This window comes from Oratosquilla oratoria, chromosome 12 (assembly GCF_046742065.1).
Source record: "Oratosquilla oratoria isolate Oo_2021 chromosome 12, ASM4674206v1, whole genome shotgun sequence".
Classification (NCBI taxonomy): Eukaryota; Metazoa; Arthropoda; class Malacostraca; order Stomatopoda; family Squillidae; genus Oratosquilla; species Oratosquilla oratoria.
In genome coordinates, this window is record NC_134788.1 from 36,078,951 (window position 1) to 36,106,698 (window position 27,748).

The 27,748-nt window shown below is 38.6% G+C and overlaps 3 protein-coding genes across 4 annotated transcripts; 2 read left to right on the forward strand and 1 right to left on the reverse strand.

The window, feature by feature from the left end:
* Positions 1-332: 332 nt before the first annotated feature.
* LOC143031396 (splicing factor 3B subunit 5-like) lies at positions 333-2,349 on the forward strand. Its single transcript, XM_076195154.1, has 3 exons — positions 333-351; positions 469-560; positions 1,438-2,349. Exons 2-3 carry the CDS (start codon positions 497-499, stop codon positions 1,629-1,631), a joined length of 258 nt encoding a protein of 85 aa, XP_076051269.1. The 5' UTR covers positions 333-351; positions 469-496; the 3' UTR covers positions 1,632-2,349.
* A 2,912-nt stretch (positions 2,350-5,261) lies between these two features.
* Positions 5,262-25,126, reverse strand: LOC143031397 (uncharacterized). Of its 2 annotated transcripts, XM_076195155.1 has the most exons (3): positions 10,651-11,447; positions 10,453-10,517; positions 5,262-8,838 (listed from the first exon to the last, which is right to left on the reverse strand). In XM_076195155.1, exon 3 carries the CDS (start codon positions 8,725-8,727, stop codon positions 7,036-7,038), a length of 1,692 nt encoding a protein of 563 aa, XP_076051270.1. In that variant the 5' UTR covers positions 8,728-8,838; positions 10,453-10,517; positions 10,651-11,447; the 3' UTR covers positions 5,262-7,035. The 2 variants fall into 2 exon arrangements, with proteins under 2 accessions (XP_076051270.1, XP_076051271.1); XM_076195156.1 differs by lacking the exons at positions 10,453-10,517; positions 10,651-11,447 and adding an exon at positions 25,043-25,126.
* LOC143031399 (uncharacterized) lies at positions 24,949-27,748 on the forward strand. The gene has a single exon (XM_076195157.1). It carries the CDS (start codon positions 25,087-25,089, stop codon positions 26,545-26,547), a length of 1,461 nt encoding a protein of 486 aa, XP_076051272.1. The 5' UTR covers positions 24,949-25,086; the 3' UTR covers positions 26,548-27,748.

Genomic DNA, 27,748 nt, shown 5'->3' on the forward strand with positions numbered 1-27,748 from the left:
TCTGTACAAGGTCACAGCATTACCCATAGATCGGTCGTGCATGAGCTCTCTTTTGGAAGGGAAATAGCTGTCGATCACAAGTTCAGCACATGATCCAAGACAATGGTGAAAATATTGCATGATTAGATGTATGTTGTAAAAGGTAATACATCAATAGTGTGTTCAAAGTGAGGAAATGTCCTGGTGGGTTGAGAGAGTGTGGTGCTGCTGTACCTTTAGCACGTGTGGTTTATGCTGGGGGGGGGGGGAATGACCCGAGTGCTGCTGATTAACCCAAATGCTCGTGAACATCAACAACAAATTACACTGCAATCTGAGTTTGTCTCCATGCATAAGGGGATGATAAAGGAAGTATGAACATATTGCTTTTAGATGAAGGAATTTCCTGAGTGTATACATGTGTCATTAGTACAGAACTCATGTGTTATATTATTTTTATTTTCTTTAATTTGATTTGATTTATTCCAGGTGAACACAAGTTAGAGTTTAGTAGATAATGGGTGACCGCTACAACATTCACTCGCAGCTAGAGCATCTACAGTCAAAGTACATTGGTACAGGTGAGCAGAAGTGATTATTGATATGTTCACTTAGACACAGGTTAGTGGAAATGTGATTGTAAGTATTTATAGTAGGGCATCAGAATTGACTTATACTGCTGTACACCAGTTGATGTCCAGACGGAAAAAGTAATGTCATTAGTTATATTTGTGAAGTTAATTTGCTTAAATACTATAGTTCTTTGTGAACTTGGGTGGTCATAATTGCTAGCATTCAAAATACATCTGATGTATGTAGGTGCTGTAAGATTGCAGAAATATCGAATTCTTGGAGAGGCTTAATGAAATTATATTTCTTCAATTTGCCTAACATTTATGCTGACACATTGGCCAAAATTGTGAGGCTGTGCAACATTATTTATCATTGGTTATTTTTTATATAAAACCCTTGCTAGGGTAATGCATACCTGCAATCTAATGTACATTTACAGTACATTAACCATGGACACACAATAATAGAAGTACAGGAAGTAGGAAACTACATTTTGGGAAGGTAAAAAAGACACATACACATGTACACACACACACACACAAACTAGATGTTGTGAGATACAAAGACGGGTCACTATGAGCATAGCTCCCCTTCCTTTATAATACAACTAGGCAGATACTCACATGCAATACACGAGCTCAAATCTAAATATGATAATTGAAATCAAAGATATAGATTAAGTTGGAACTCTACATGAATTTGCAAGTATGTTTGTTGGAAAATTAGAGAATAGGAGACATGACCTAATGAGCAGTACTCCTTTCCTGTATACTACAATTAGGTAAACACACAAAAAAAAAAAAAAAAAAAAAATTACTGCAAGACAAAGGAAAACATGTGTATTGCATCTTCAGAGTGACTTTCAAATTTTGACTTTCCTTCTAGGCCATGCAGACACTACACAGTTTGAGTGGTGTGTCAACCAACAGAGAGACACCTGTGCCTCCTACATGGGCCACTTTGACCTCCTCAACCTCATCTCCATTGGGGAGAATGAGACCAAAGCCAGAGTGCGCTTCAACATGATGGAGAAGACCGTGCAGCCATGCGGGCCCCCTCCAGAAAAGAATGAAGATTAAAGTGCACAATTTTTTTCCCAATCACATTTAGTCAAGGCAGAATACCAATACTGTGGAGAGAGAGAGAGAGAGAGAGAGAGAGAGAGAGAGAGAGAGAGAGAGAGAGAGAGAGAGAGAGAGAGAGAGAAAGGATGAGGTAAACAGGTGTTCTGCTTGATTAAAAGTATGATATTCTGGATCATTCGTTCTCCGAATTTGTATCACTATGCCCTACCACCCCACTTTGCCCAACTCAGTCATTTAGTCATAATAGAAGGGAAAACTGATACATAGGTGTTTCTGCTAAATTGATCAATTCCATATATATATCCACAAAATTTTGTGCTCTTCCCTGGATCAAATTGTGATACATCAGCACCAGGGTCTTCAGGTAAGACAGGTGGTATCAGTGAGTGGACACTTGCTTAGAGCTCCAAAGTTGAGTATTGGAAGGTAGAGATGAGCCATCCTTTACCCCTTAACCTCCTGGAGATGAACTAATTTCAACTTGGACTAAATCACTGAGCATTTATTGACTACTTGACCTCTGCATATGTCCACCCCTTTGAATGCTCATTGAACCTGAAGAGTCTCCACTCCACCCAATTAAGAAACAGTGGTCTAACATGCTTCTCATCCTCCATGTAACACGTTTTTGTGTAAACATTTGGCCTGTAAGGGTCAAGCTGGTTCTTAGAGTAATTCATTGAAGAATGATGTTGGCGAAGGGCCTTTTTTGAATAATAAAGATGGTTCTCTTTTCATGTGGTTTAATCAATCCTTTGCATGTGGAGCACAACAGGAGAGCAGAAGAGTAAGTAGCCCATGACTAGCCAACAAAAATAAGTAGAACCATTGGATCAATCTATATACTGAGAGCTTTTTCCCCCTTATAATGGAGGTAGCCAGGTCAGAGGCACGTACCTATTCCCAACCATCTCAGCTCCTGTATGATAGGTCAACCCTGTATGCACCAACTGCCCTTGGTCAAATGCACAACAGCGAGACACAGTACATCCACAGCAAGGCTGCTCCACTTAATCAGTGAACCCCCCTCTCCACCCCCTTATGTAGGAAAAAAGACTGAGAAATCCCTTCAGGCTGTGTCAAAATATTGTTCACGTGTATGCACCCCCTACCCTTCCATCCCTCCCTCCCTTGCATCATCCAAACACAGTTATTCTCCACTCATCCCTATCTCCTGCCTTCTCCCTTCCTTGCTCAACAGACATTCCCCTCTTACTCAGTGCCCCCTTCACTCCATCCATCTCATCCTCAGTTGCCCCCTCAGGTGCACTCACTGGATCAATAGGTGGCATTGCAGGTGATTTATTAAAATGGAAGACTTCCTGACCAGGAGAAATATGAGGGTAGTAATTAGAGACAAATACTCAAAATGGGAAGAAATGATAAGTGGTGTTCCACGAAGGTCAGTACTGGCTGCAATCATGTTTGCCATATATATACGTAAACGACATGGATGAAGAAGTTGAATGTTATATGAATTTCTTTGCAGATGATGCTAAAATATTAAAGAAAGTATCAACAAATGAGGACTGTGACTCATTACAATCAGACCTGGACACAATCTGGAAATGGACTCAAAAGTGGGAAGTGAACTTTAATATCAAGAAGTGTAGCATACTAGAGTTTGGTAAAAGCAAAAACAGAATTTCAAAAAATTACAAAATTGGTGAAAATGAAATAAAAAAAAGTGCACTCGGGAAGGGACCTTGGAGTGATAATCAGCAATGACATGACACCGGAGACATATTAACAAAATAGGTGAAACATACAACCTACTAAGGTCAATGAAAGTGGCATTTGAATACTTGGATGAAGAAATGATAAGAAAAAATATTAGTCACATTGATTAGACCAAAACTGGAATATGCAGTGACACTATGGACACCCAGTACTAAAAAGAATATAAGGAAACTAGAACGAATACAGAGAGCAACAACAAAGTTGGCACCAGCTCTTTCCAAATTAACATACAAATAAAGATTAATGAAGCTAGAACTCCCAACACTAGAGCAAAGAAGAGAAAATCGTGATCTACTATATATAGAATCATAAAAGGAATGGAAATCCTTGACGGAAAAGATTTACTAAAAAATGACAATGGAAAAACAAGAGGACATGAAAAGAAACTCACAAAGGATAACTATAGAAGAGATAGGAAAAAGAATAGCTTCCCACACAGAGTGCTGGATATATGGAATAACTTAGATGAAAAAACAGTGTGTGCAAATACTATTCATGATTTCAAGAATAAACTTGATGCTGAAAGATACAAAGACGGGTCACCACGAGCATAGCTCCCTTCCCGTATAATACAACAACAACAACAGGTCAATCTATTTCACTAATTCTCTTATTTCAAGAAGCATGGGACCCTTGAGGCATTTCATGGTTTGCACAGCTGCTCAGACCTTACCTTGACCCACCAAAACCCTATGGGAATAATTACTGTTGTCTGTACTGTATTAATGCCTGGCAGTAAAATAACATGTCCTGTGTCATGTCTGGTAGATACATCTAAGGTATGTTTTGTTTTAGGTTGATTCTGTTATAGAAGACTGGAGCAACTTTTCAAGCTCTCTCTAGCCCTCACATCTACTATTTTTCAATATCCTCATCACTTTTAGTATACCACCACATGTGTTCCAGCTCTATTTTCAAATTGAAATGCAAGTTAGTATGTGAATTTTGGTCTCTTTTTCAACAACCAGTCCTTTGTCCATATTGGTCTTTTCTTTTTCCCTAATGCCACCACTAAACAAATAGCAATTAATATGTCTTGGTTGAGAGGCATCTTTGGTTAACTGCACCAGTCACACTGAGGTTGAATCATTTGGTTTGACCTTCTGATACCTCTTCAAACCCTTTGACAAACTGGATTTGTCAAATTGTTTGAGCATGTAGTATATGGATTATTCATATATTGTGCAGCACCAACAAAAAATTCATAACTGGGTGCACAGAGATAACAAAAACATTAGACATTATGAAGATTTGTAAAATGTGCAATTTACAGTCTGTAGACATAATGAATATAATTATAAGTAACTGTACATTATCAAGATACAGTATAGATTCATAAAAGGTGCATGCTTTATTTTGTGCATATATCATATAGACCCTAATAATAAGATGTAGCGAATGTAATGTTTTTCATATTACATTAATGCATACATACATATACCAAAGGCTACATGGTGGTAGCCAAAAAGAAAAAGACATAGAAACCGCTCCCACCCATTCCATTTCCTATATATTCCACTCCCCTCAACCCTCCTCCCTCCCTCTCATCTTGGCACCTCCTGGATGACGGGTCATCCCTGCATCCTGTCCACTGCCCTGGGTCAGAAACAGTGTTGCAAGACACAGCACATCCACAGCAAGGCTGCTTCATACATTCGGCGACCTCCCCTCTCTGTCCCTCCATGCAGAAAAGGAGATGGGGAGAAATCCCTTCGGGCTGTGTCAATTATATTTTCTCATACATACTTCCTCACCCCCCATCCCCACCCATAATTTTTTGGTCTGTACATATAATGAATAAAAAATGTTATCACTATTGTGTATATTCACGAAATGTGCATTTTTTGTCTGTAAGGTAATGAATAGACAAATGATGAACATAACTTTATTGTTGAAACACAAGGATTCATAATATGTACATGTTATTGGTCTGCACTCATAATGAATAAAAGGCAGATAATGTATTTAATTTTCATATATCAAAGGTGTTAACACATCACAGGTTTCAATACGTGAAAATTGTCAACTCTCTTAGAGATTAATTATTTCATACCTCAGCTGCATATATGTTAAATTTATGAGTTAAATCATACATAAAAGGTGTCAATTATAAATTTAACAGCTGTCAAGTAAGAACTGCTAGACTGATTTTATTTTACTAAGGGAATGAAAACATACATATACCAACAGCTTTTGGGATTGTTACTATTCTTCAGGATGGACTTGAGGGGAGTAAATTTATTTTGTGCATTTAGAATTAAATATGTTAGGCTACTATACATTTCATCCAAATCGCTGACCGGGCTCTTGACCCTGCACCCGCGAATGACCTGACCCAAGGGGTACGCATATCACCCTGTGACCCAACTGCTGACTGCACCAATGACATCTGGACTGACCATGTACCTGACCCCATCACACCACCCTGGGTTGGTCCTGTAAGTGATCAAATTCCTTATATGCCTTCTGATTAAAATTGGCTCTCCTGAAGTCTGGTGAATGTTATTCATACTTTTTAATTCTTCCCAAATAATATTGAATATTGTCTCTTGATGATTGCTAGAGCCTAGACTATCTCTCGCTTTTACATTACTTGTTAGATGGTCATCATTAGTTAAAAGTAAGTCCAGAGTATTCTCTCCCCTCATAGGATTGGTAATAATTTGTTTTAGGAAATTATCCTACACTTCATGCAAGAAAATTTTTGCTTCCTGATCTACTAAAATTTCCCAGTCATATGTTTCTATAACTAAAATCTCCCATTATTATCACAATGTTTTTGCACTGGGATGCCCTGCAAATTTCATGAATCAGGGGATCAGTCTGCTCAAGGCTGAGGTTAGGAGATCTATATGGGATGCCAATAATAAGCTTAATATTCTTCCCTATAATCTCCATCAAAATAGATTCTGTACCATCCTCTGCCTTAATCAAATTGTTGATAATACAGTTTAATATATTTTTAACAAAAAGTGCTGCTACTCCCCAACTCCTGTCCTTGTGAAAAAACTCATATCCTTCTATCTAGATTTTCAGAAGGAAATGTCTATCAGCCATATTGATCCAGGATTCTGTAACAGCTATATCAAATCTCTCTATGCATGCTTTACCTTGCAGTATATGAATTCATTTATTACAATTCTGTTTGTGTAGTAATCTTTTAGTTTATCCTCCCTCCATCTAATTTGGTGTTTTCACACTCCCTCTCTGAGCTGTTTCTATTGCCTAAACTATATTCCAATACTTCCCCAGACTCCTACATAATCTACTCAAAAAAACCCTGCAGGATGTCTACTTCTCATTCAAGGGACTCAGCAAGGAGCTGAAATCCTCTGGGCATCACACAGGTAACACTGGACAGGCTTCTTTCCAGAGTGGGTGTCCATGTGATGTGTGAGATTACTCTTTTTTGAGAAAGCAGCATCACACAAATCATATCAGAATGGCTTTTTTTCCCCCTGTGTGGGTATCCATGTGACCTGCGAGATTACCCCTTTTGTGATGAAGCTACTGCACACAGGTTGCATTGGAAAGGTTTTTTTCCCTCTGTGGGTAAGCATGTGAGATTTCAGATGAACATTCTGTGAGAAACCTGCATCACACAGGCCACACTGAAATTGTTAGATTACCCTTTTGTGAGAAAGTAGCATTGCGCAGGTCACACAGGCTTCTTTTCAGAGTGGGTATACAAGTGACGTGTGAGACCTTTTTTTCGTGAGAAAGCAGCATCGCACAGGTCACACTTAAAAGGCTTCTCTCCAGTGTGGGTCATCATGTGAGATTGGAGAGTACTCTTTTGTGAGAAAGCAACATCACACTGGAAAGGCTTCTCTCCAGTGTGGGTGCGCATGTGAGATTTGAAATTACCCTTTTGTGAGAAAGCAGCATTGCACAGATCACACTGGAAAGGCTTCTCTCCAGTGTGGGTCATCATGTGAGATTTGAGAGAACTCTTATGTGAGAAAGCTGCATTGCACAGATCACACTGGAAAGGCTTCTCTCCAGTGTGGGTCATCATGTGATCTCTGAGATGACTCTTTTGTGAGAAAGCTGCATCATTGCACAGGTTACACTGGAAAGGCTTTTCTCCTGTGTGGGTACGCATGTGAGATTTGAGATAATTCTTTTGTGAGAAAGCTGCATCACACAGATCACACTGGAAAGGCTTCTCTCCTGTGTGGGTCATCATGTGACATCTAAGATGACTCTTTTGTGAGAAAGCTGCATCGCACAGATCACACTGGAAAGGCTTCTCTCCAGTGTGGTTCATCATGTGACGTGTGAGACAATTCTTTTGTGAGAAAGCTGCATCGCACAGATCACACTGGAAAGGCTTCTCTCCTGTGTGGGTCATCATGTGAGATTTGAGAGTACTCTTTTGTGAGAAAGCAGCATTGCACAGATGACACTGGAAAGGCTTCTCTCCAGTGTGGGTCATCATGTAAGATTTGAGAGTACTCTTATGTGAGAAAGCTGCATCACACAGATCACACTGGAAAGGCTTCTCTCCAGTGTGGGTCATCATGTGATCTCTGAGATGACTCCTTTGTGAGAAAGCTGCATCATCGCACAGGTTACACTGGAAAGGCTTTTCTCCTGTGTGGGTACGCATGTGAGATTTGAGATAATTCTTTTGTGAGAAAGCTGCATCACACAGATCACACTGGAAAGGCTTCTCTCCAGTGTGGGTCATCATGTGACATCTAAGATGACTCTTTTGTGAGAAAGTGGTATCGCACAGATCACACTGGAAAGGCTTCTCTCCAGTGTGGTTCATCATGTGACGTGTGAGACAATTCTTTTGTGAGAAAGCTGCATTGCACAGATCACACTGGAAAGGCTTCTCTCCTGTGTGGGTCATCATGTGAGATTTGAGAGTACTCTTTTGTGAGAAAGTGGCATCACACAGGTCACACTGGAAAGGCTTCTCTCCAGTGTGGATCCTTAAATGACGTTTGAGATAATTCTTTTGTGAGAAAGCTGCATTGCACAGGTCACACTTGAAAGGCTTCTCTCCAGGGTGGTTCATCATGTGATCTTTGAGATGACTCTTTCTTGAGAAAGCTGCATCGCCGCACAGGTTACACTGGAAAGGCTTTTCTTCTGTGTGGGTACGCATGTGAGATTTGAGATTACCCTTTTGTGAGAAAGCTGCATCGCACAGATCACACTGGAAAGGCTTCTCTCCAGTGTGGGTCAACATATGTAGTTTAAGACTACTCTTTGCTGAGAAAGTTGAATTGCACAGGTTACACTGGAAAGGCTTTTCTCCTGAGTGGGAAAGCTGGTGACATTTAAGATGAATCTTCTTTAAGACAGCTACATTGCACAGGGCTGCAGTGTGGGTCATTATGTAAGAGAGCTGTGCTGCAGATGTCACACCAGATTACCTTTGTTGTATGATGGATGAATGAAATCTAGGAACAGCTCTTCCAAAGAAAGGTTGATAGTTACTCTCGTCCTGAAAAAAAGTCTAATTATAAAATCAACTTCAAACTCTTTGGAATCATGTAGTAACAGGAATGCAGACTATTCATTCACAAATAATTTGATACACAAATACCTTTGTATTTAATCAATCCAATGCCCTTAGTCTCTCTTGTTGAAGACCCTAAACAGACCCTATGTACATATCATCTCTTGACATAGAATAAGTAGAAGCACTAACAGATATGGTGCTCTCTATTTTTTTCATGACATCATCATATGCACTGCAAGGCACCCAATAGCTACTGATGCATGCCTAGTCACACCACCACGACCGGCATGACTCCAATTTCAATATAATTCCATTCTATGTTTGGGCTCAGAAGACCCAAATCTAAACATGACCTACACTAGGAAGGTTCTTAGTATGATGTTTCACTTGTTACAGCTTTTTCAAGTACACACAGTCGAAATACACATAACTGAGTTTAAATAAAAGGAACAGAGGGAGGGAGGGAGGAAGGGTGGGTATCAAAAGGAAGAAAAGAAGAAGGGTGAGTAATTGTCTACTGAGGGTGGTCAACATCCTTGAGAGGAAAAAGGGGATTTTAGAGGACAAATAGTGTGGTGCCAATGGTGTTTAATTGGCATATACTTTAGATTAATTATTGAGTGGGCCGTTATTATTGAGTGTTGTAAAGTTCTCTATTGTGTCCCACTATTGGCACTCAAGAAATGTAATGTTATAAGTGATAAATATTATTATAATTCAATTAATGAATGGAAGGGTGAGATGTATATAACACCTCTGTAGAATAGTGTTTAATCCATTTATTTAGTAGAAACTGCTGCCACCACCCAGATCTAACCTATGACATAGTAGCGGTATACAGGTTGGGTATTGAAAGGATATTTCAGGTTTTCAATCCATTATCAAATTGTAGCAAAAATAGTATCAAGAAGATATTAGCAGATCTTATTCAATAATCGTTAAATTGTAGCAATAATAGTATAAGGAAAATATATGTAGATCTTATTCAGTAATTTTTAAACTGTAGTAAAAATAGCCTAAAGAAAATATATGTAGATCTTACTCAATAATTACTAAATTGTAGCAAAAACAGTATAAAGAAAATATAAGTAGATCTTATTCAATACTTATTAAATTGTAGGAAAAATAGTACTGTATAAGGAAAATATATGTAGACCTTATTCAATAATTATAGTAGCTCAGCAAAAATATTTGTAGGTCTTATTCAATAAGTTTTGGCTACTTCCTTAGTAAGGGGGAAAAAGCCTTGGTATATGTATGTATTCAATAATTATAGTAACTCAACTGATTTAGGATTAATACCCTGAACTACAACCCGTTCTGGATGATAATGAAATGATGATATTCAAGGTAGCTTATGATGCAGTTATGGAGATATGTAATTCAATACTTAATGGTGTTCTAAGGAGGCCATGGGCATGGGTTTTTATGATCCAGCCTTCTGGCCACTATCCAAGTGTCTATTTCACCTACTTTCTATCAAACCTAACCTCAGATTTTCTATATACTTAGTAGAGAACATTTTCGGACAAAATTCCACTTAATGATTTCGAAACAACTTCACCCGATTCATAAGAGATTCCTTCAATCACATACTTGGCAACAGGTGTCTTTGTGTGTTTATATGAGCTTTGATTACATTCCCTCAATCCGTTTTCTTTCTGTTAAGGGAGAAAGGTGGGGCTCAAGTATCATTCTAGACTGCAGTCTAATGTCTATTATATTCAATGAATATTCATTAATTTCAGTTATTGTTATGTATTTCCATTATCTTTATGGGACACATTGACATACCTATTAGGGGAGATAGGTGGGGCTCGAGTCTGAGTAGCTGTGCACAAGAAACAGAAACTGGTTGGCGAACATGTTTATGTATAAAACTATTGACTCTCCCTTCGTGGAGTAACTCAAGACTTTACCATCTCGCTTTTCAAGTTAACCCCTAGCTATCACAACTCCCCTAAACTATTCCTGTAGTGGAATCCTGAACTGGATGTTGGGAATTTTTCTCATTCTCTTAAATCTAATGGTCCTAGTCTGTGTTTACTTCTGAATGCGTCCTAATGACGTCACGAATGGGTGGAGCTACAGTTTACCCATAATGCTTTGCTATCTTGCTCATAGAATATCCTAGAAAGATGCTATTAAATGAGGATAATATTCAATTAAAATGTCTGGCCTTACAATGGGTATAGATCAAAATTTTGTTGGCAATGGGTATTAAGGAATTTGGTGGGGTGAGATATTGAATATGCCTCTATTTTGTTCAACTGTGTTGGTTCCATGCACAGTCAGTATAGTGGATGCTTCCAAACACTTTCTATGGATCTTGTCGAGTTCATGTATTAGAAATTCTACATTCTCCCAGTCCATCAGGTGGTTACTACTGTTCCTGTGTGCAACACACATGCAATGGTAGTGACATCATGGCAGACATCATTGTGTTCTCCGATCCTGGTTTTAAGACGACATGATGTTTCCCCCAATGTAGGATTTTTCATATACCAAGCACGGAATCCAATAAAAACTTTATTGTCCAGCATTTTGCTGATGTTTTTCTTGTCCTCGTGATGTTTTCAACTGTTCTACTGGTCTGGTACATTACTTCCAAATGGGTGGTTTTTAAAATACAAGTCAGGTTGGTGGTGACACTGCTGGTTGGTACATACATATACCAAGGCTTCTTTCCCCCTTACCAGGGGGATAGCCAAAAAGGTTGGTAACACGAGATATTTGGCTGCCCTCCTGACTACCGCCTTCCAGAAACTTAATTAATGGCCTGCTTTCTACATTTATCTAAAAGGAAATCTGGAAATTTTATTCTTAAAAAGGTCTCCCTGATATACCAGCACTCTTCTTCTAAGTAATCTTCATTGCATAATCTGAGTGCCCCAAGGAAGAAACCTATCACTACTCCTTTCTTTCTTGACCCTGATGTCATGGTGGGTGGGAGTAGAAATGAATTAAATAATTTTTGTTAGTGGGTTTTCTGCTGTATACTTTAAATTCCAGCTGGTTACCATGTTTTGAGATGTGTGTGTCCAAGAAGGGAAGGGAATTGTTAATTTCTCCTAGGGAAAATTGAATAGTGGGCTCTACCTCATTCAATACACCAATAAAACACCTGCTATGATGTCACCACCAATGCATGTGTTGCAAACAGAAACAGTAGCAACCACCTGATGGACTGGGAAAAAGCAGAACATCTGATAATTGAGCCCAATATCTCACCCCACCTAATTCCTTTAATACCCATTGCCAACAAAATTTTGAGCCATCTTTAGTTGTCCTCTAAAATCACCCTTTTTCTCTCAAGGTTGTTGACCACCCTCAGTAGACAACTGCTCACCCTTCTTATTTTCGTCTTCCTTTTGTTCCTTGGTTGTGAGCTAATGTCCTTCACCCAGACAATTGCCCCATCCTATCCTCAACCTTTCTTGTTCTCAGACATTTGGTCCACCTTCTCCTCAACTTTTCCTAGTATTCAGTGACACCCCCTCCCTACTTCCTTCCTCCCTCCCCCTGTTCCTCTTCTTATTTAATCTCAGTCATGTGTATTACGACCATGTAATTCAAAGAGCTGTAACAAGTGAAATGTCACATTAATAAAGGCTCCATCCTCACATGATGTTTATTTCGATAGACTTGACTGCAACAGCCAATTTTATACATAATAAATCAAATTGATGTAATAAATTGTAAAGTACTATACATATTTTTCATTGTCACTTTTAGTAAAATACTTGTTCAACTGATAGGTAAAAATTATTAGAAATACCTACTAAAAAATATTGACAATCAAATGTGCAATTCCAGTAATTGTGGAGACACTGCTTTAATATTTTCAACTCACAGGTTGTTGAAACACAGAAGCAATTTCAACATGTCCTCAATCATCATCCAGGATGCCTGGGACATTTCCCTAGCTGGTTGTGACACTTCAAAATGTTGGCAAAATATTTTGGTATCTTTCTCTTTCTGGAATCTTTATTTGATTTTAATATTATATCCACTTTACAAGGGAAAAGGGGACAAGTGTGAGTGTAGTAGTTTCAGAGGGATTAACTTGTTAAGTGTAGTTGGGAAGGCTTATGGGAGGATCTTGATTGAGAGGATTAGGAGAGGAACAAAGGGAGTAATTGGTGAGGAACGGTGTGGATTTAGGACGGGTAGAGGTTGTGTAGATCAGATCTTTGTGGTAAGACAGATATGTGAGAAAGCTATAGGAAAAGGGAAGGATGTTTTTTGGGCTTTTATGGATCTGGAAAAGGCTTACAATAGGGTATACAGAAAGGCACTGTGGGAGGTTATGTAGATATGTGGGATAGGAGGAAAGCTTCTAGGAGCTGTCAAGAGTTTTTATGAGAGTAGTAGAGCTTGTGTCAGGATTAGAAATGGAGAGAGTGAGTGGTTTGAGGTAAAGGTGGGACTTTGTCAAGGATGCGTTATGTCGCCCTGGCTGTTCAACTTATACATGGATGGGGTAGTGCGAGAGGTAAATGCAAGGGTAGTGGGTCAGGGATTGGAGATGGTTAAGGAAAATGGAGAAAAGTGGGAGGTGAGCCAGTTGTTGTTTGCAGACGACACTGCGCTTGTGGCAGGATCGGAGGAGGGATTAAGGAAGTTGGTGACAGAGTTTGGGAGAGTATGTGATAGAAGAAAGCTAAAGATAAATGTGGGTAAAAGTAAGGTGATGAGACGTACAAGGGGTGAAGGTGGCAGTAGACTGGAAGTGAGCATTAAGGGAGAGCGACTGGAGGAAGTGGATAGTTTTAGATACTTGGGTGCAATTTGTGGCAGGAAAAAGTGGAGTGAAGGTGGAGGTAGAATGTAGATTGAGAGAAGCGAGTAAATGCCTTGGTGGATTGAAGAGTGTAATGAGGAATAGATATTTGGGAATGGATGCTAAGAGGAGGAGTGATTGTGCCAACAGCACTGTACAGGGCAGAAACACGGAACATAAGAGAGGAAGAGAGAAGGAGTTTGAATGTGTTTGAGATGAGGTGTCTGAGAAGTATGATGTGGGTCACTAGGTTAGATAGAGTGAGAAATGAGAAGGTGAGGAGGAGAACAGGGGTGGAAAGGGAGTTGGGAGATAGGGTTGATGAAAGAGTATTAGGATGTTTTGGACACATGGAAAGAATGAGTGAAGAAAGACTAGTAAAAGAGGTATGGAAGGCAAATGTGGAGGGAGTGAACATGAGGAGACATCCTAGAATGAGGTGGATGGATGGGGTGAGGGGGGCTTTTGAGGAAGAGGGGAATGTCTGTTGAGGAAGGACAGGAGAGGACAGAAGACAGGGGTGAATGGAGAATGGTTGTATATGGATGATGTTGTGATGCATGAGGTGGAGTGGGTGGGGGGATGGGGGGTGAGGTACTATGTGTGAGCAGAATTTGACGCAGCCCGGGGGTATTTCTCCCCGTCTTCTCCTTTTATGCATGGGGGGACGGAGAGGGGGGTCGCCAATTTAATGAAGCGGCCTTGCTGTGGATGTGCTGTGTCTTGCGACACTGCTTCTGACCCAGGGCAGTGGACAAGGTAAAGGGGTGACCCGTCATCCAGGAGGTGCTAAGATAAGAGGGAGGGTGGAGGGATGTGGAGTGTATTCAGGGATGGAATGGGTGGGAATGATTTTATGCCTTTTCCTTTTTGGCTACCTCCCTTGTAAAGGGGAAAAAGCCTTGGTATATATATATATATGTATGTATTATATCAGGTTAAAAGGTGTCTCTGTCAAGATCAACTAATGTAGAGTTCAATGTTATGTGAACTTTGGTCTCATTTAAGTGTTTCCCATATTACTACTTCTGAAATGGACACTTCCCATATAAGGAATCTACACAAGAACATAATATAGGGCATACATACCAATTGGCCCTTTCCCAGTGAGGGGTGGTGGCGGTAGTAAAGTCAAAGCATACACCTACTACCTTTCACCCATCCCATACCCTTCCATTGTTCCTCCTATCTTAGCTCCCTGGGTCATACAGTACTCATCATCACAAATCTAAAGCTTGTCCTCTACTTTTGAATACTGTACTTCTAAAGATTCGGGTATTATTTCCACAGTGGTCCATCATATGCCTCATTTGTACTATTCTAGATCAAATCACCTACTTTGTTACACCAACATTTTTTTAATCTAATACTTTTTGCAAATGTAGTAATGGGCTTGAATCCCACAGTTCCCTCTGATTCCCAGTAGTGACTGTTCGTACAGCGCAGGCACATACAGCCAGCCAGCCAGCCAGCCAGCAAGGTGCATGCATGGCGGCTCTGGCCACAGCCATGCACCTCCTGGCATTGGCTCCTCACTTTTCTTCTTTGTCAAATTGTTGTTGTAGAGGTCCACCATCCCTCCCCAATCAAGGATGTCAGACAACAATGCTCTATAGTGTATATATCTAATTATAGTATACAAGAAAGGGGCAACACTCACTTGGTCCTGTTTCCTACTCTCCAATTTATCACACCTGGCCTCAATTTCATAAACAGTTCTAGTTTATTCTATATATTTTCCAATTATATTTAGATTTGAATTCATCTATTGCTCCAGCAGCAGCTTGGGCTATATCACCTTGCAAGCTATTCCAGGTATTTATGCATCTATCTGTATGGAAAACTTTGTTTCTTCACATCCTTTGGACATCATGTGGTCTTCCTTAATTTGTTCTCACGAGTTCCTAAAGCCCTGCCATCCTTAATCAAGAGATCTCTTCTGTCAATGCAATCTATCCCCTATAATGATCTGAATACTGTAATCATATCTCTTCTTTCTCTTTGATTTTTTTTAAAGTTGGCACACCCAGTGCTTTTAGTCTTTCCTCATATTGTGTACCAGCCTTGCTGGGGACCAGTTTGGTTGCTGCCCTTTGCATTCTCTCAATCTTACTTTATATCCTTCATTCTGTGTGTGGACCATAGTACTACTGATGTATATTCCAGTCTTGGACAGATCAAGGTTTCAATGGGTTTTTCATCATCTCTTTATCCATGTGGTGAAAAGCAGCAGCTGTCTGTCTGTCTGTCTGTAGGTCTCTCTCTCCCACAATCCTGCTGAAATGTCTGTCAGGTGATAGGTTGTCTTTTGTCAATACTCCTGAATCTTTCTCCTCTTTAGCTTGTGTGTAATGGGTTCACTTCCCAAGGAACAGTTTCAAGATGGTCTTTTGCTGCTGTTGCCCATATCCAGTATTTTTTTTTTTTTTTTTTTTTTTTTTTAATTCAGTTCCCTCTCTTGACTCCATGGAAAACTAGTGTCTAAGTATTTTTCCAATAATCAACAGTCCTTGTTTTTCACCCTCCTCATGATTTTTACATCTTCTGCAGACATGTTGGCATAGCTTGTTGTACCTTCCATCATCTCATTGACAAGAAACATTATTGATGGATGTACTGAACCTTATGAAACTCTGTTCATTACTGCTCTCCATGTAGACATGGTATCCTTACTACTGTCCTCATGTATCTTTCCTTTAAAATATGTTTTATCCATTTGAGTAGTTTGTCTCGCCATCCTCCAACATGCTCTAATTTCCGCACAAGTCAATTGTGAGGTACTTTATCAAAAGCTTTCTCTCAGTGGAGGTGCACACAGTCCACCTGCCCTTCTCTTGGAGGACACCATCCATTCTCAAGTAAAAGCTTAAAAAGTTTGATGCATATGACCTTCCAGATCTGAAGCCAAATTGTCTGTCTGTCTGAATGCTCATCTCTTCTAGATATCTAGTCCATTGATCTTTCACAATCCTTTTACATAATTACACTATTGTGTTGGTCAGTGCTACCAGCTTATAATCTAGTGGTGTCTCCTTACTTCCGTCTCAGTGAACTGGAACTGCACTTGCTCTTTTCCAACCAAGTGGCACTATGTCTTCTTCTGGTAAACATACAACTGTGAATCTTGTCTGCCCATTGTTCCTTACATACAGTTTGAGCATACAACTTGTATAATTTAATTTTGTATACATTTTTGTATTTGTGTATACAGTATACAGTTTGTGATCCTATCAATTCCTAAAGCTTTTATCACATCCAACGATCACAAAAAAATGAACATCTTCCTCAATTCTGCATTTATATCTTCTAAAGCTCAATTTTTTCTCACTTTGTTTTCTTCCAAAAACTGTTCTCCTTTGTGAAGACCAATTGGAAACTTTCATTCATTACCTCTTACTGAGCTGAGGCCTCTTCAAAAACTTCATCACCACTATTAACTTAGTGATTACTTTCCCATATCTCAATTAGTTTTTCATTTATCTATTACATCTCTTTCAAAATTACATTCTTCCTACCTGCCGAGTCTTGTATAGTCATTTCTACCTTGTTTGCAAGTTTCATTTGTGTTACTCCTTCTCTTCCTCCATGTTCCCCAAACCATGTCCCTGGCTATTTTTGTGGTCTCACACCTCTTCTTAAACCAGTTCTATTTCTCCTTCCTTCCACTTATCTTTGGCACACGTTTGTTCACTCCTCAGTTGTAAATGTCAAGATTTCCCATTTCCTCCTTTTTCCTGTGATATTCATGAATTCCTCCCAGTTAGCTTCTACAAATATCTTTTCAACGCTAAATAATCTGCCTCCCCAAAATTGAGTCTCCCTTTCTTGTCTGATTCATTTCTTGGCTCTTATTTCCTCCTTTCCAACTGAAATTAAATAACTATAATAATTTTTTCCTATGAGTCAAAGGTAATTCAAGGAACTGATGATGTCTGGTACTTTGGCTAGTGGCAGATCTAATGTGGAAATGTCATCTTCTCTTACCCAGGTCATTTCCCACTCAGTCATTGTATTCTCCACTGCCTTGCCACTTGCTTCCCATTCCTCCCAGTTTATTTCAATACAATTAAATCTCCAATAATTACTAAATTGCTACTAAATTTAATAGTTATCAGTAGAAGAGATGTGTCCCATACAATTTTTTTATATTCAACTTCATTCCAAGCTTGTGTCTTGGGGTGGGGGGTGCATAAGGTACCATGATGTCTCTTTTATTCTGCCCTTTAGTTTTAATACTCAGGTGCATTGCTATGGCCTTGCCTTCACTCACTCGGATTTGCTTCTTCCACCTTTATGTCCCTTCTCACTTCAACAATGACCCCTCCACTTACTTTATCTTCTGTCTCCATATGTCTACTGCTTCCCAACTGTGGATCAGTTTTTTGGGAGTTTGGTCCCTACTAAGCACAAAATATCAGGCTTATTTATCCTCAAGTAGTCATTTGTCTCCAACCTGGCCAACAGACTGCTGCTGCGTGACATCAGGGGTCATGGGATTTATGTTTATGCAGCTATATTGGAGGACAAACCAAGAGCGAGAAGAGAGGGCAATTAGATTGTTGGAGAATTGTAGTCATGGCCAACTTTAACCAGTCATAGGCTGCTCAAGCAGAGTGGAGCATAGTGAAAAGAAATCTTTCTACAGGATTCCCTCTGTTACAAAGGATTACAAAGGCAAAGCATGCCGACAGGAGACCTTTTGATCCATATCTAGGTCGGATGCAAAAAAAAAAAAAAAAAAAAAAAAAAAAAAAAAAAAAAAAAAAAAAAAAAAAAAAAAAAAAAAAAAAAAAAAAAAAAAAAATCATATTAATAATAAATTAAAACTAACAATGTAAATAACAATTAAAATACATAAATAAATGCATTGGTATAGTTGAATAACAAACAAACAGGTAAATAGTAAATTAGTAAATGATAATAAATTGACATATAACTAATAATAAATGAAAATCAGACAGACAAATTATAACAAAACAAAAACAAATAATATAACATAAATTATAATAATTACAGCATCTTACTTAGGTATTTATCTAAATGATTCTTAAAGCTTCGAACTGAACTACATTGCACTACCTGTGCAGGAAGTTTATTCCATTCATTAACTACACGGTTGGCAAAGTTGTTTCTACCTACTTCCAAATTGAATCTATTTCCGGACAGTTTGAGACCATTGTTTCTTGTCTGATTCTCATTCAATGTGAAAATTTGGTCACTTTTGATGTTGTCAATTCCCTTTAAAATCTTAAAGACCTGTATCAAGTCACCTCTGAGTCTAACACGCTTTTTTAGGGGGAAAACAGATTCATGTGCTTAAGTCGACTTTCGTATGATTTATTTTTGTTATTTGGAATCAGCTTTGTGGCTCGCCGTTTGTACTTTTTCCAGTCTGTCAATGTCTTTAATGAGATTCGGTGACCATACGGAAACAGCATATTCCAAATGTGGACGAACTAACGATTTATATAGCTTGTTAATGAGTGATGGACTTTTGAAATCAAAAGATCGCGCAATCAATCCCAGAATCTTATTTGCTTTCTCAGAGGCTGAAATACACTGCTTGGATGATTTGAGGTCGTTACTGATAATTACGCCGAGATCTTTTTCACTATCCACTTTTGTTAACGAATTTCCAAATAACTTGTAATCGTACTTGCTGTTATTTTTACCTATGTGCATTACTTGCATTTTACTTGTGTTAAATTTCATTAGCCACTTTTCAGACCATTGCTGTAATTGATCTAAATCTTCTTGAATATCTAATTGGTTTGAGTGATTATTTGCCACTCCCGCACAGTTTTGTATCATCAGCAAATTTGGAAACAGTAGATTTTAGTCCATGGTCTATATCATTTATATATACTATGAATAGAAGTGGCCCAAGAACGGAACCCTGAGGAACTCCACTTGCAACACTTTTCCATCCAGAAGTTTTTCCATTTAAAACAACTCTCTGTTTTCGACCTTTCAACCAATTACTAGTCCAACCTAATAGGCTACCACTTATTCCATGCAAAGCTAATTTAGTAAGTAGTCTTTCGTGTGGGACGGTATCAAAAGCTTTTGCAAAGTCTAGATATATTAAATCTATATTGTTTCTTTTGTCAAAATTCGAGACAACTGTGTTGTAGAATTCGAGTAAGTTAGTCACGCAAGAAACGTTTCCGTCTGAAACCATGTTGGCTATCATTTATCAAACGGTTACTTTCTAAATGATATTCGATAGCATCTCTGATGATAGTTTCCATTATTTTTCCTACGATCGAAGTCAAACTAATAGGCCTATAGTTATTTGGTTTCTTTTTGTCACCTTTTTTTGAATATGGGAGTAACGTTAGCTAGCTTCCATTCTCTTGGGACATCTCCGGATATGATGGATTTCTTGAAAAATAATTTCTAATGGAACAACAATCTCATTTTTCATTTCCTTTAAGATTCTTGGATGCCAACCGTCAGGCCCTGGTGTTTTATTAACTTTGAGTTTGTCTATACACCTTTTAATTTTTTCTGTTGTTATATTTACCGTAGTGAGTAAGTTTACCCAGACTTTTCACAGGTTTCAGTTTGGAATTCACTTTGAGGTGTTTCGTTTACGAATACCGAGCTAAAATAATTGATTAAGAGATTACACATTCCTTCATTTGAATATTCAAGTTGACCGTCAGCAGATAATAGTGGACCAATGTGATTCCTAACAACCTTTTTATCTCTAATGTAACTATAGAATTCTTTGGGATTCTCTTTGGATTTCTCAGCGATGTTCATTTCGTATTGTCGTTTTCTTTTTCTTATTGTCTTTTTTAAATCTCTCTGTATTGATACATAACTTTCATAGTCATTAGATGCACCCGAGCACTTATATTTCTTATAAGCCTGTCTCTTTTTAGCAATACTTTTTTTCAGTTTCTTTGTCGAGCCACTTTGGGCGAGCCTGATTTGGGGGACGTCTGTCCTTAAAAGGAATGTAAGTTTGAATCATCTTAGTGAGCGTATTTTGAAATATTTCCCACATCTGATCTACAGGCCTTTCGTTTAATTTTGCCTCCCAATCTGTAAGCTGAAGCTCCTGACGTAGTTCTATGAACTGAGCTTTACTGAAATCGGGTATTTTAGAAGCACAAGTATCTATTCTAAAATTGTTTAGGAGTTTGAATCTGACTAAGTTGTGATCGCTATTTGCAACAGATTCACCGACTTCTACATCATTGCCATGCTTTCGCGCGGCTAGTGATCAATAATCGAGTAAGTTTCCATATCTTGTGGGCTCTTTTACATGCTGAATTAAGTAATTGTCACCAAGAAAATCAAACAAGCGACTACCTATATGGCCATGTTCAAGGGTCATCCAATGAATGTCAGTAAAATTGAAATCACCCATTTATCAATAAATCCCGGTTGCAGAAACTAGACAGTTCTTGAAATAACAGTTTGTCGTCTGCTAATGATAATGTCTTTGGCCTATATATTACACCTATATTCCATTTTTTTGTCCATTTGTTTGGGTTAACCTCAACCCACAAAACTGTCATATGCATCCTGTTTTCACTTTCTCTAAAACACAAGCATGAACATTGTTTTTAACGTACAATAGAACACCCCCACCTTTCTTTGTGGTTTCTATCCTGATGAAAGTGTTTAAATCCCGCAATATTAAATTCAGCTTCGAACTCTGTACCATTTAACCATGTCTCAGTTATTCCTATCATATCGAGATTTTCCAGGGAGAAAAATGTAAGGAACTCTGTGCCCAGACCCAAAGGGAATGGATTGCAGCCCTGTGAAGAACTGGAAAGAAAAAAAATTGCATGCTGTGATAATCTGGCGAAATACTAAAATTTAAGGGAAAACCAGTCTGCCAATTTTTATCCAATTTTCCATGTTCCTTGTGATCTTTTGTTGCAACTTACAGTTTTGTAACAGTTGATCTTCATGCTATATTTTGCAGAGTATTATAAAATAGAGGGCATGGTTCATGATAAACTATGTAACTTGTTTTACTTTGGAAGTTTTTTTCTTTTTACAAGTATACAGATGGGGCACTGGACATACACACCCTTACCTCTTCATTGCTAGATTTTGGTTGGGTTAGGTCCTACAATGTTAACATAAGTTAAAAAATAATTTCAAAGCGTTCACCAGTCAACTATAGCCTACATGGTTGCATTGATGCCTGGAAGTTGTAGGCCATTATGTTTGTAGTTGTTTTAGTGTTAGATACTTTGGAAAGAAGCCCAGCGTTTAATAACTTGTGCAGGGGGATGGCTGCAAAGGGGAGTTCATTTTTTTTTTCTCTCTCTCTTTTTTTTTTTTTTTTTTTAGGTTGGGATACACAACATACAAAGAAAACCTTTCAAATAATAATAACCCTCCAAGAACTAGGAAGTACTTTACAATATGTACTGATGTTTTGCAACTTTCAAAGGTTAATTAAGTAAAAATAGAGATGTTTACCATTTTTTTTTCAATCGCTACTGGTGTTACTATTAATTTGCAGTATTTACATCTGGGAATTAGAATACCCAGAATGATAAAACCTAGCTAATGATATAGGTAAGAATTGAAGATGTGAGACCAGCAAATATCTTTGTAATATACCAAGATATTTGTCTGTCTCAATGTTTTTTTTCACCAACATGACTATTAATTTGCATTACTTGTATATGGGGTTTGAAATGCTCAGAATACTAAGAGCTTGATATGGGTAAGAATTGCAGTTGTGAACCCTAACCTAACCTAACTCTTGGGAAATTTATAGATGTTTACTCATCTTTAATTTTTGAAGAAAAAATGCTACCTATATTACTATTTATGGTACTTATTTATGGTATTCAAAATACTTGGGACTTCAGCTGTGAGGCTGGCAAGCATTTTCATAGATACCTAAAATTACCAGGAGAATATGACTCATTATGGAGACCATACTTGAAAAAATCAAAGTCAAGCACGAAAATTATGTTGGTGTAAGGACCTAAGAATAAGCATTATATCCCAGAGAAATCAAATAAGATGCTGGGGATAGTGGATCAGATTATTTACTTCCAAAGTCCAGCTTTTATCAGCAAGTTATATAACGCTGGTTCACCTAAACTGGTACAATATTTTTGGTATGGGCTACAAACCTTGTTACTATTAGATGGAAGAAAGAACAGTGACAAGTCTTAAAACTTGCATCAGATATATGAAACAAAACATTCATCTGTCACTGAAAAAACACCGTATAGAGAGAGAGAGAGAGAGAGAATGAGTAGGTTAGGTATGGTAAGAATAGGAGAAGAATGTGCTTGTTTCATAACTTATTCTAACAATTTTGTCGTTGTTTCTTTCACAAATTACTGGGTTTGCACATTTCTCTTACTCAAAATGCTTATATCCCAGTGGATTCCCCAGACATTAGTGGCTGGGGGTGGGGGTTAGTACGAACAAGTGATTTCCGATTGAAACAGAACATACAATGGGATCAAATCAACATTGAAAGTGTTGTAAAATGTGGTTCAGAACGAATTAGCCTGTTGGGTGGTTTGTGGATATTAGGATTCATATCCCTAAATGGAATGTAACTTAGGATTATATGATATGTTTTTTTTTTTATTCAGTTTTCCTCCAGTTCATTGCATGAAGCTCTTTTAGAAAAATAAATTTATATTTTCTGAAGTCAGGTATCACATATGTGCACTTTTTCATAGAGTCTGATTGTGCCTACAGGTATTGTTTTCATCACCTCCACCAGTTAACATATTTTGGCAACTAGCAACTAGTAGGCTGAGTACATTCCTATGTCATTTGTATTTTTTTCCCAGGCTGCACTAAGTAATTGGTTTTACTAAAGAAATGCACACCCACATGTACACCACACGATATGTAAATACAAAATTGTATAATTTTGTATTTATATATTGACGCAGCCTGGAGGGATTTCTCCTCGTCTTCTCCTTTCCTGCATGAGGTGGCAGCAAGGGGGGGGGTCGCTGAATTTATGAAGCGGCCTTGCTGTAGATGTGCTGTGTCTTGCGACACTGCTTCTGATCCAGGGCACTGGACAGGATGCAGGGATGACCCATTATCCAGGGGGTGCCAAGATAGGAGGGTGGAGGGGAGTGGAATATATGGGGAATGAAATGGGTGGGAGTGATTTCTATGCCTTTTTTCTTTTTGGCTACCCCCCGTGTAAGGGGGAAAAGCCTTTGGTATATGTATGTATAATTTTTTCAATTATAGTACATCATCATAATGTGTGTTTTTCGTGGCGGAAATTAATGACAGGAAACCTTGCTAGAGGAAAAAACACTATCGAACGAAGCTGCAACGAGAGAGGTTAGGTTAGACCAGTTTAGTATACTTTAATTTCTTCGAATTCCGCATCTATCAAAACAAACATTGCGTCTCGAAGCTCTCGTCGCGGCTTTGTTCGGTAGTGTATCACTTTTAGCAATTTTTTATTGATTCCCACCAAGAAAAACGTATATTGTGTTGATGTATTCTCATGTACAACATTTATATTTAATTTTCTATTACTATATCATAAAGGTGTGCACTTTGAATTCATCAGTGATTGTCAGTGAAATTTCTATCTATCATCAGGACATCACGAACGGAAGAGGCATCTTCCAATGTGTGTGGATAGCATGAGGCATTAAATGGGCAGCGGTTATGGTGACGAGGCAAAAAAAAAAAAAAAAACAAAAAAAAAAAAAAAAAAAAAAAAAAACGTCTCGGGAGATCCTTCTGTTCATAAGACGTCCTGGTATTCTGTCGCAGGATAAAGTCCACGGAGTACCCAGTCACCAAAAACTCAATATATTCAGCCGTTTTAGACGCCAATAGAGGCAGAGGCCGTGTGGTATATGTTCGTTGAGCACTGGGACCTCCAGAGTTGTTGACGCGAGTATAAGGATATGAGAAGTTCAGGTTATCTGTCTGTCTGCTTGCCATCGTTTATCACGGAACACGATCGACACTGTGAGACCAATTGTTACCAAAATTGGAACTTAGAATGGTTGTTTTTTGTTTTACTTATATATAGATTATCACACTTAAGTCTAATGACAGCAAACAGACTTGGCTCACTCTGTTTGCTATTAGTGTTGGAGAGGATTTGTTAAGAGGGTGTTGGTAATGTCAAATGACAGGAAACATATTCCCCTGTTTATTTCTCAGTATTTCGTGCCACATATAGATTTGTCATGGTGGTTGTATGTATTTCGACGTTTGAACATTTTTATATTTTCCAACTTTATATTACATACATTTCTTGTTGTCTACAAAGAATCACAAACATTTAAAAGGTTTGTGTTTTATTTTCAGGACCAGGATTTAACGATCCAAATTTTTACTAGGAGAGTCGAATCTAATTCTATATATTGACTATTGACACCAGAGAAAAAGTATCCTTTTGTGGCTCACGTCATGCAGATTTCTCCCACAAGAATAGTCCCAAAAGGTATGGAATGACCCACACAGGAGAGAAACCTTTCCACGTTGTCCTTTGCGACGACGCAGCTTTCACAACAAAAGCCAGTCTTGGACGTCACGTGATGAACCACACAGGAAAGAAACCTTTCAAGTGTGACCTTTGCGATGCAGATTTCACAAGAAAGTCAAGTTTTGGACGTCACATGATGAACCACACAGGAGAGAAACCTTTCCAGTGTGACCTTTGCACCGCAGCGTTCAAAACAAAGTCAGATCTTCGATGTCACATGATGACCCACACAGGAGAGAAGCCTTTTAAGTGTGAGCTTTGCGACGCAGTTTTTGGAAGAAAGGGTTATTTCAAAACCCACATGATGACCCACACAGGAGAGAAGCCTTTCCAGTGTGACCTTTGTGACGCAGCATTCACAACAAAGGTAAGACTTGGACATCACACGATGACCCACACAGGAGAGAAGCCTTTCCTGTGTGACCTTTGTGACGCAGCTTTCACAACAAAGGCAAATCTTGGACGTCACATGATGACACACACAGGAGAAAAACCTTTCCAGTGTGATCTTTGCAACGCAGCTTTCAAAACAAAGATGCATCTTCGATTTCATGTGATGACCCATACAGGAGAGAAACCTTTCAAGTGTGAGCTTTGCGACGTTGTTTTTGGAAGAAAAGATAGCCTTAAAAACCACATAAGAAATCACACAAGAGAGAAGCCTTTCAAGTGTGAGCTTTGCAATGCAGGTTTTAGAACCAAGAATGATCTCAAACGCCACATGATGATCCACACAGGAGAGAAGCCTTTCCAGTGTGACCTTTGCGACGCAGCTTTCACAACAAAGGCAATGCTTCGACGTCACGTGATAACCCACACAGGAAAGAAACATTTCCTGTGTGACCTTTGCGACACACCTTTCACAACAAAGGCAAGTCTTCGACGTCATGTGATGACCCACAAAGGAGAGAAACCTTTCAGTTGTGACCTTTGCGCCACAGCTTTCAAAACAAAGTATGAGCTTCGATATCACTCGATGACCCACACAGGAGAGAGACCATTCAAGTGTGACCTTTGCACCACAGCTTTCAGAACAAAATCAGATCTTCGATATCACACTATGACCCACACAGGAGAGAGACCTTTCAAGTGTGACCTTTGCGACGCTGTTTTTAGAAGAAAAATTACTCTCAAATACCACATAAAGGCCCACACAGGAGAGAAACTTTTCAAGTGTGAGCTTTGTGACGCTGCTTTTGGAACAAAATATGATGTAAAATTCCACATGAGGAGCCACACAGGAGAGAAGCCTTTCAAGTGTGACTTTTGTGATGCAGCTTTCAGGGCAAAGGGTTGTCTCAAAAAGCACATGTCGACACACACAGGAGAGAAACATTTCCAGTGCAACGTTTGCAACAAAGCTTTCATAACGAAATGTGATCTTAGGTGTCACATGAGGACCCACACAGTAGAACCTTCAGTGTGACATTTGCAACGCAACTCTTACTAAAGAGTTGGGTCTTAAACATCACATGATTAGTACTCAAGTAGGAGAGAAACCCTACAAATGTGACAGTGACAACGACACAGCTTTCAAAGAAAACTTTCCGAAAAACAAATGGAGACACACACAGGAGAATAAACTTTATGGTACAACACAACTTTTAGAGAAATGAGTGGTCTTATTCATCATTGGTGACCCACACAGGAGAGGAGTCTTTCAAGTGTGACATTTGCCTGACAGCTAGCTCTCATGACAATATCTCACCTCGAAACTCACATAAGGGCCTAAAGGGTGGGAGAAACCTTTTCGGTATGACTTTTGATTTGTAACTTTCAAACAAGTTATCTCTACAGACATTTGAAGATCCACACAAAATAGAAAGTCTCTCCAGTGACCTTTTCCTTGCAAGTTTCAGTGGCGAGGGAGGGGGTGGTGGGTAACTATACCCAAATATTCCCAACATAGCCAGCCCCTCACACACACAGAGCTCCATGTGTCATTTCCTACCAATTGGTTCGTTTCCACAAATTGTTTTGATCATTTGTGTCCTTGCACCACCAATGGCGTTGTTACGAGCACTTGCGTCTTTACAGTGTTCTAACATAGAGAATGTGTTTGTTGCATTATTGACAGTATTGTTAATGATGTACTGGTGTAGTGCATGTAAGAAATGGAGGATGCAGTTCTTATGAAATATTTGTTGGCAGTGGTGATGGTCAGGAGGTTGGAGTAGGAAACAGGTACAAATGAAGTAGAAACAACTTTGCCAACTGTGTAGAAAATAAATGGAATAAACTTCCTGCAGAGGCAGTGCAATATAGTACAATTCAATGTTTTAAGATTCATTTAGATAAACGCCTAAACAATATGCTGTAATGCCTGTATTTTTTATTATTCATTTTGTTTACTTAGTATTATCTATGTTTATTTCTATTGATTATAAATGATTTTTGTTTATCATTTCTCAATATTTAATTTGTTCATTTATCTACTTATTTTTCTGCAACCAACCTAGTCATGGATCAAAAGGTCTCCTGTCAGCATGATCCTCCTTTGTAATGTTTGTTGCCATGATTGTTTTCGCTTTGTATAACATTATCATTAGTGTCGTGTACATTATTAAAATGTTCCTGTAGCTCTTTATGTATCAATATTAGATAAGAAGTTTTGTTGGGTAACTTGA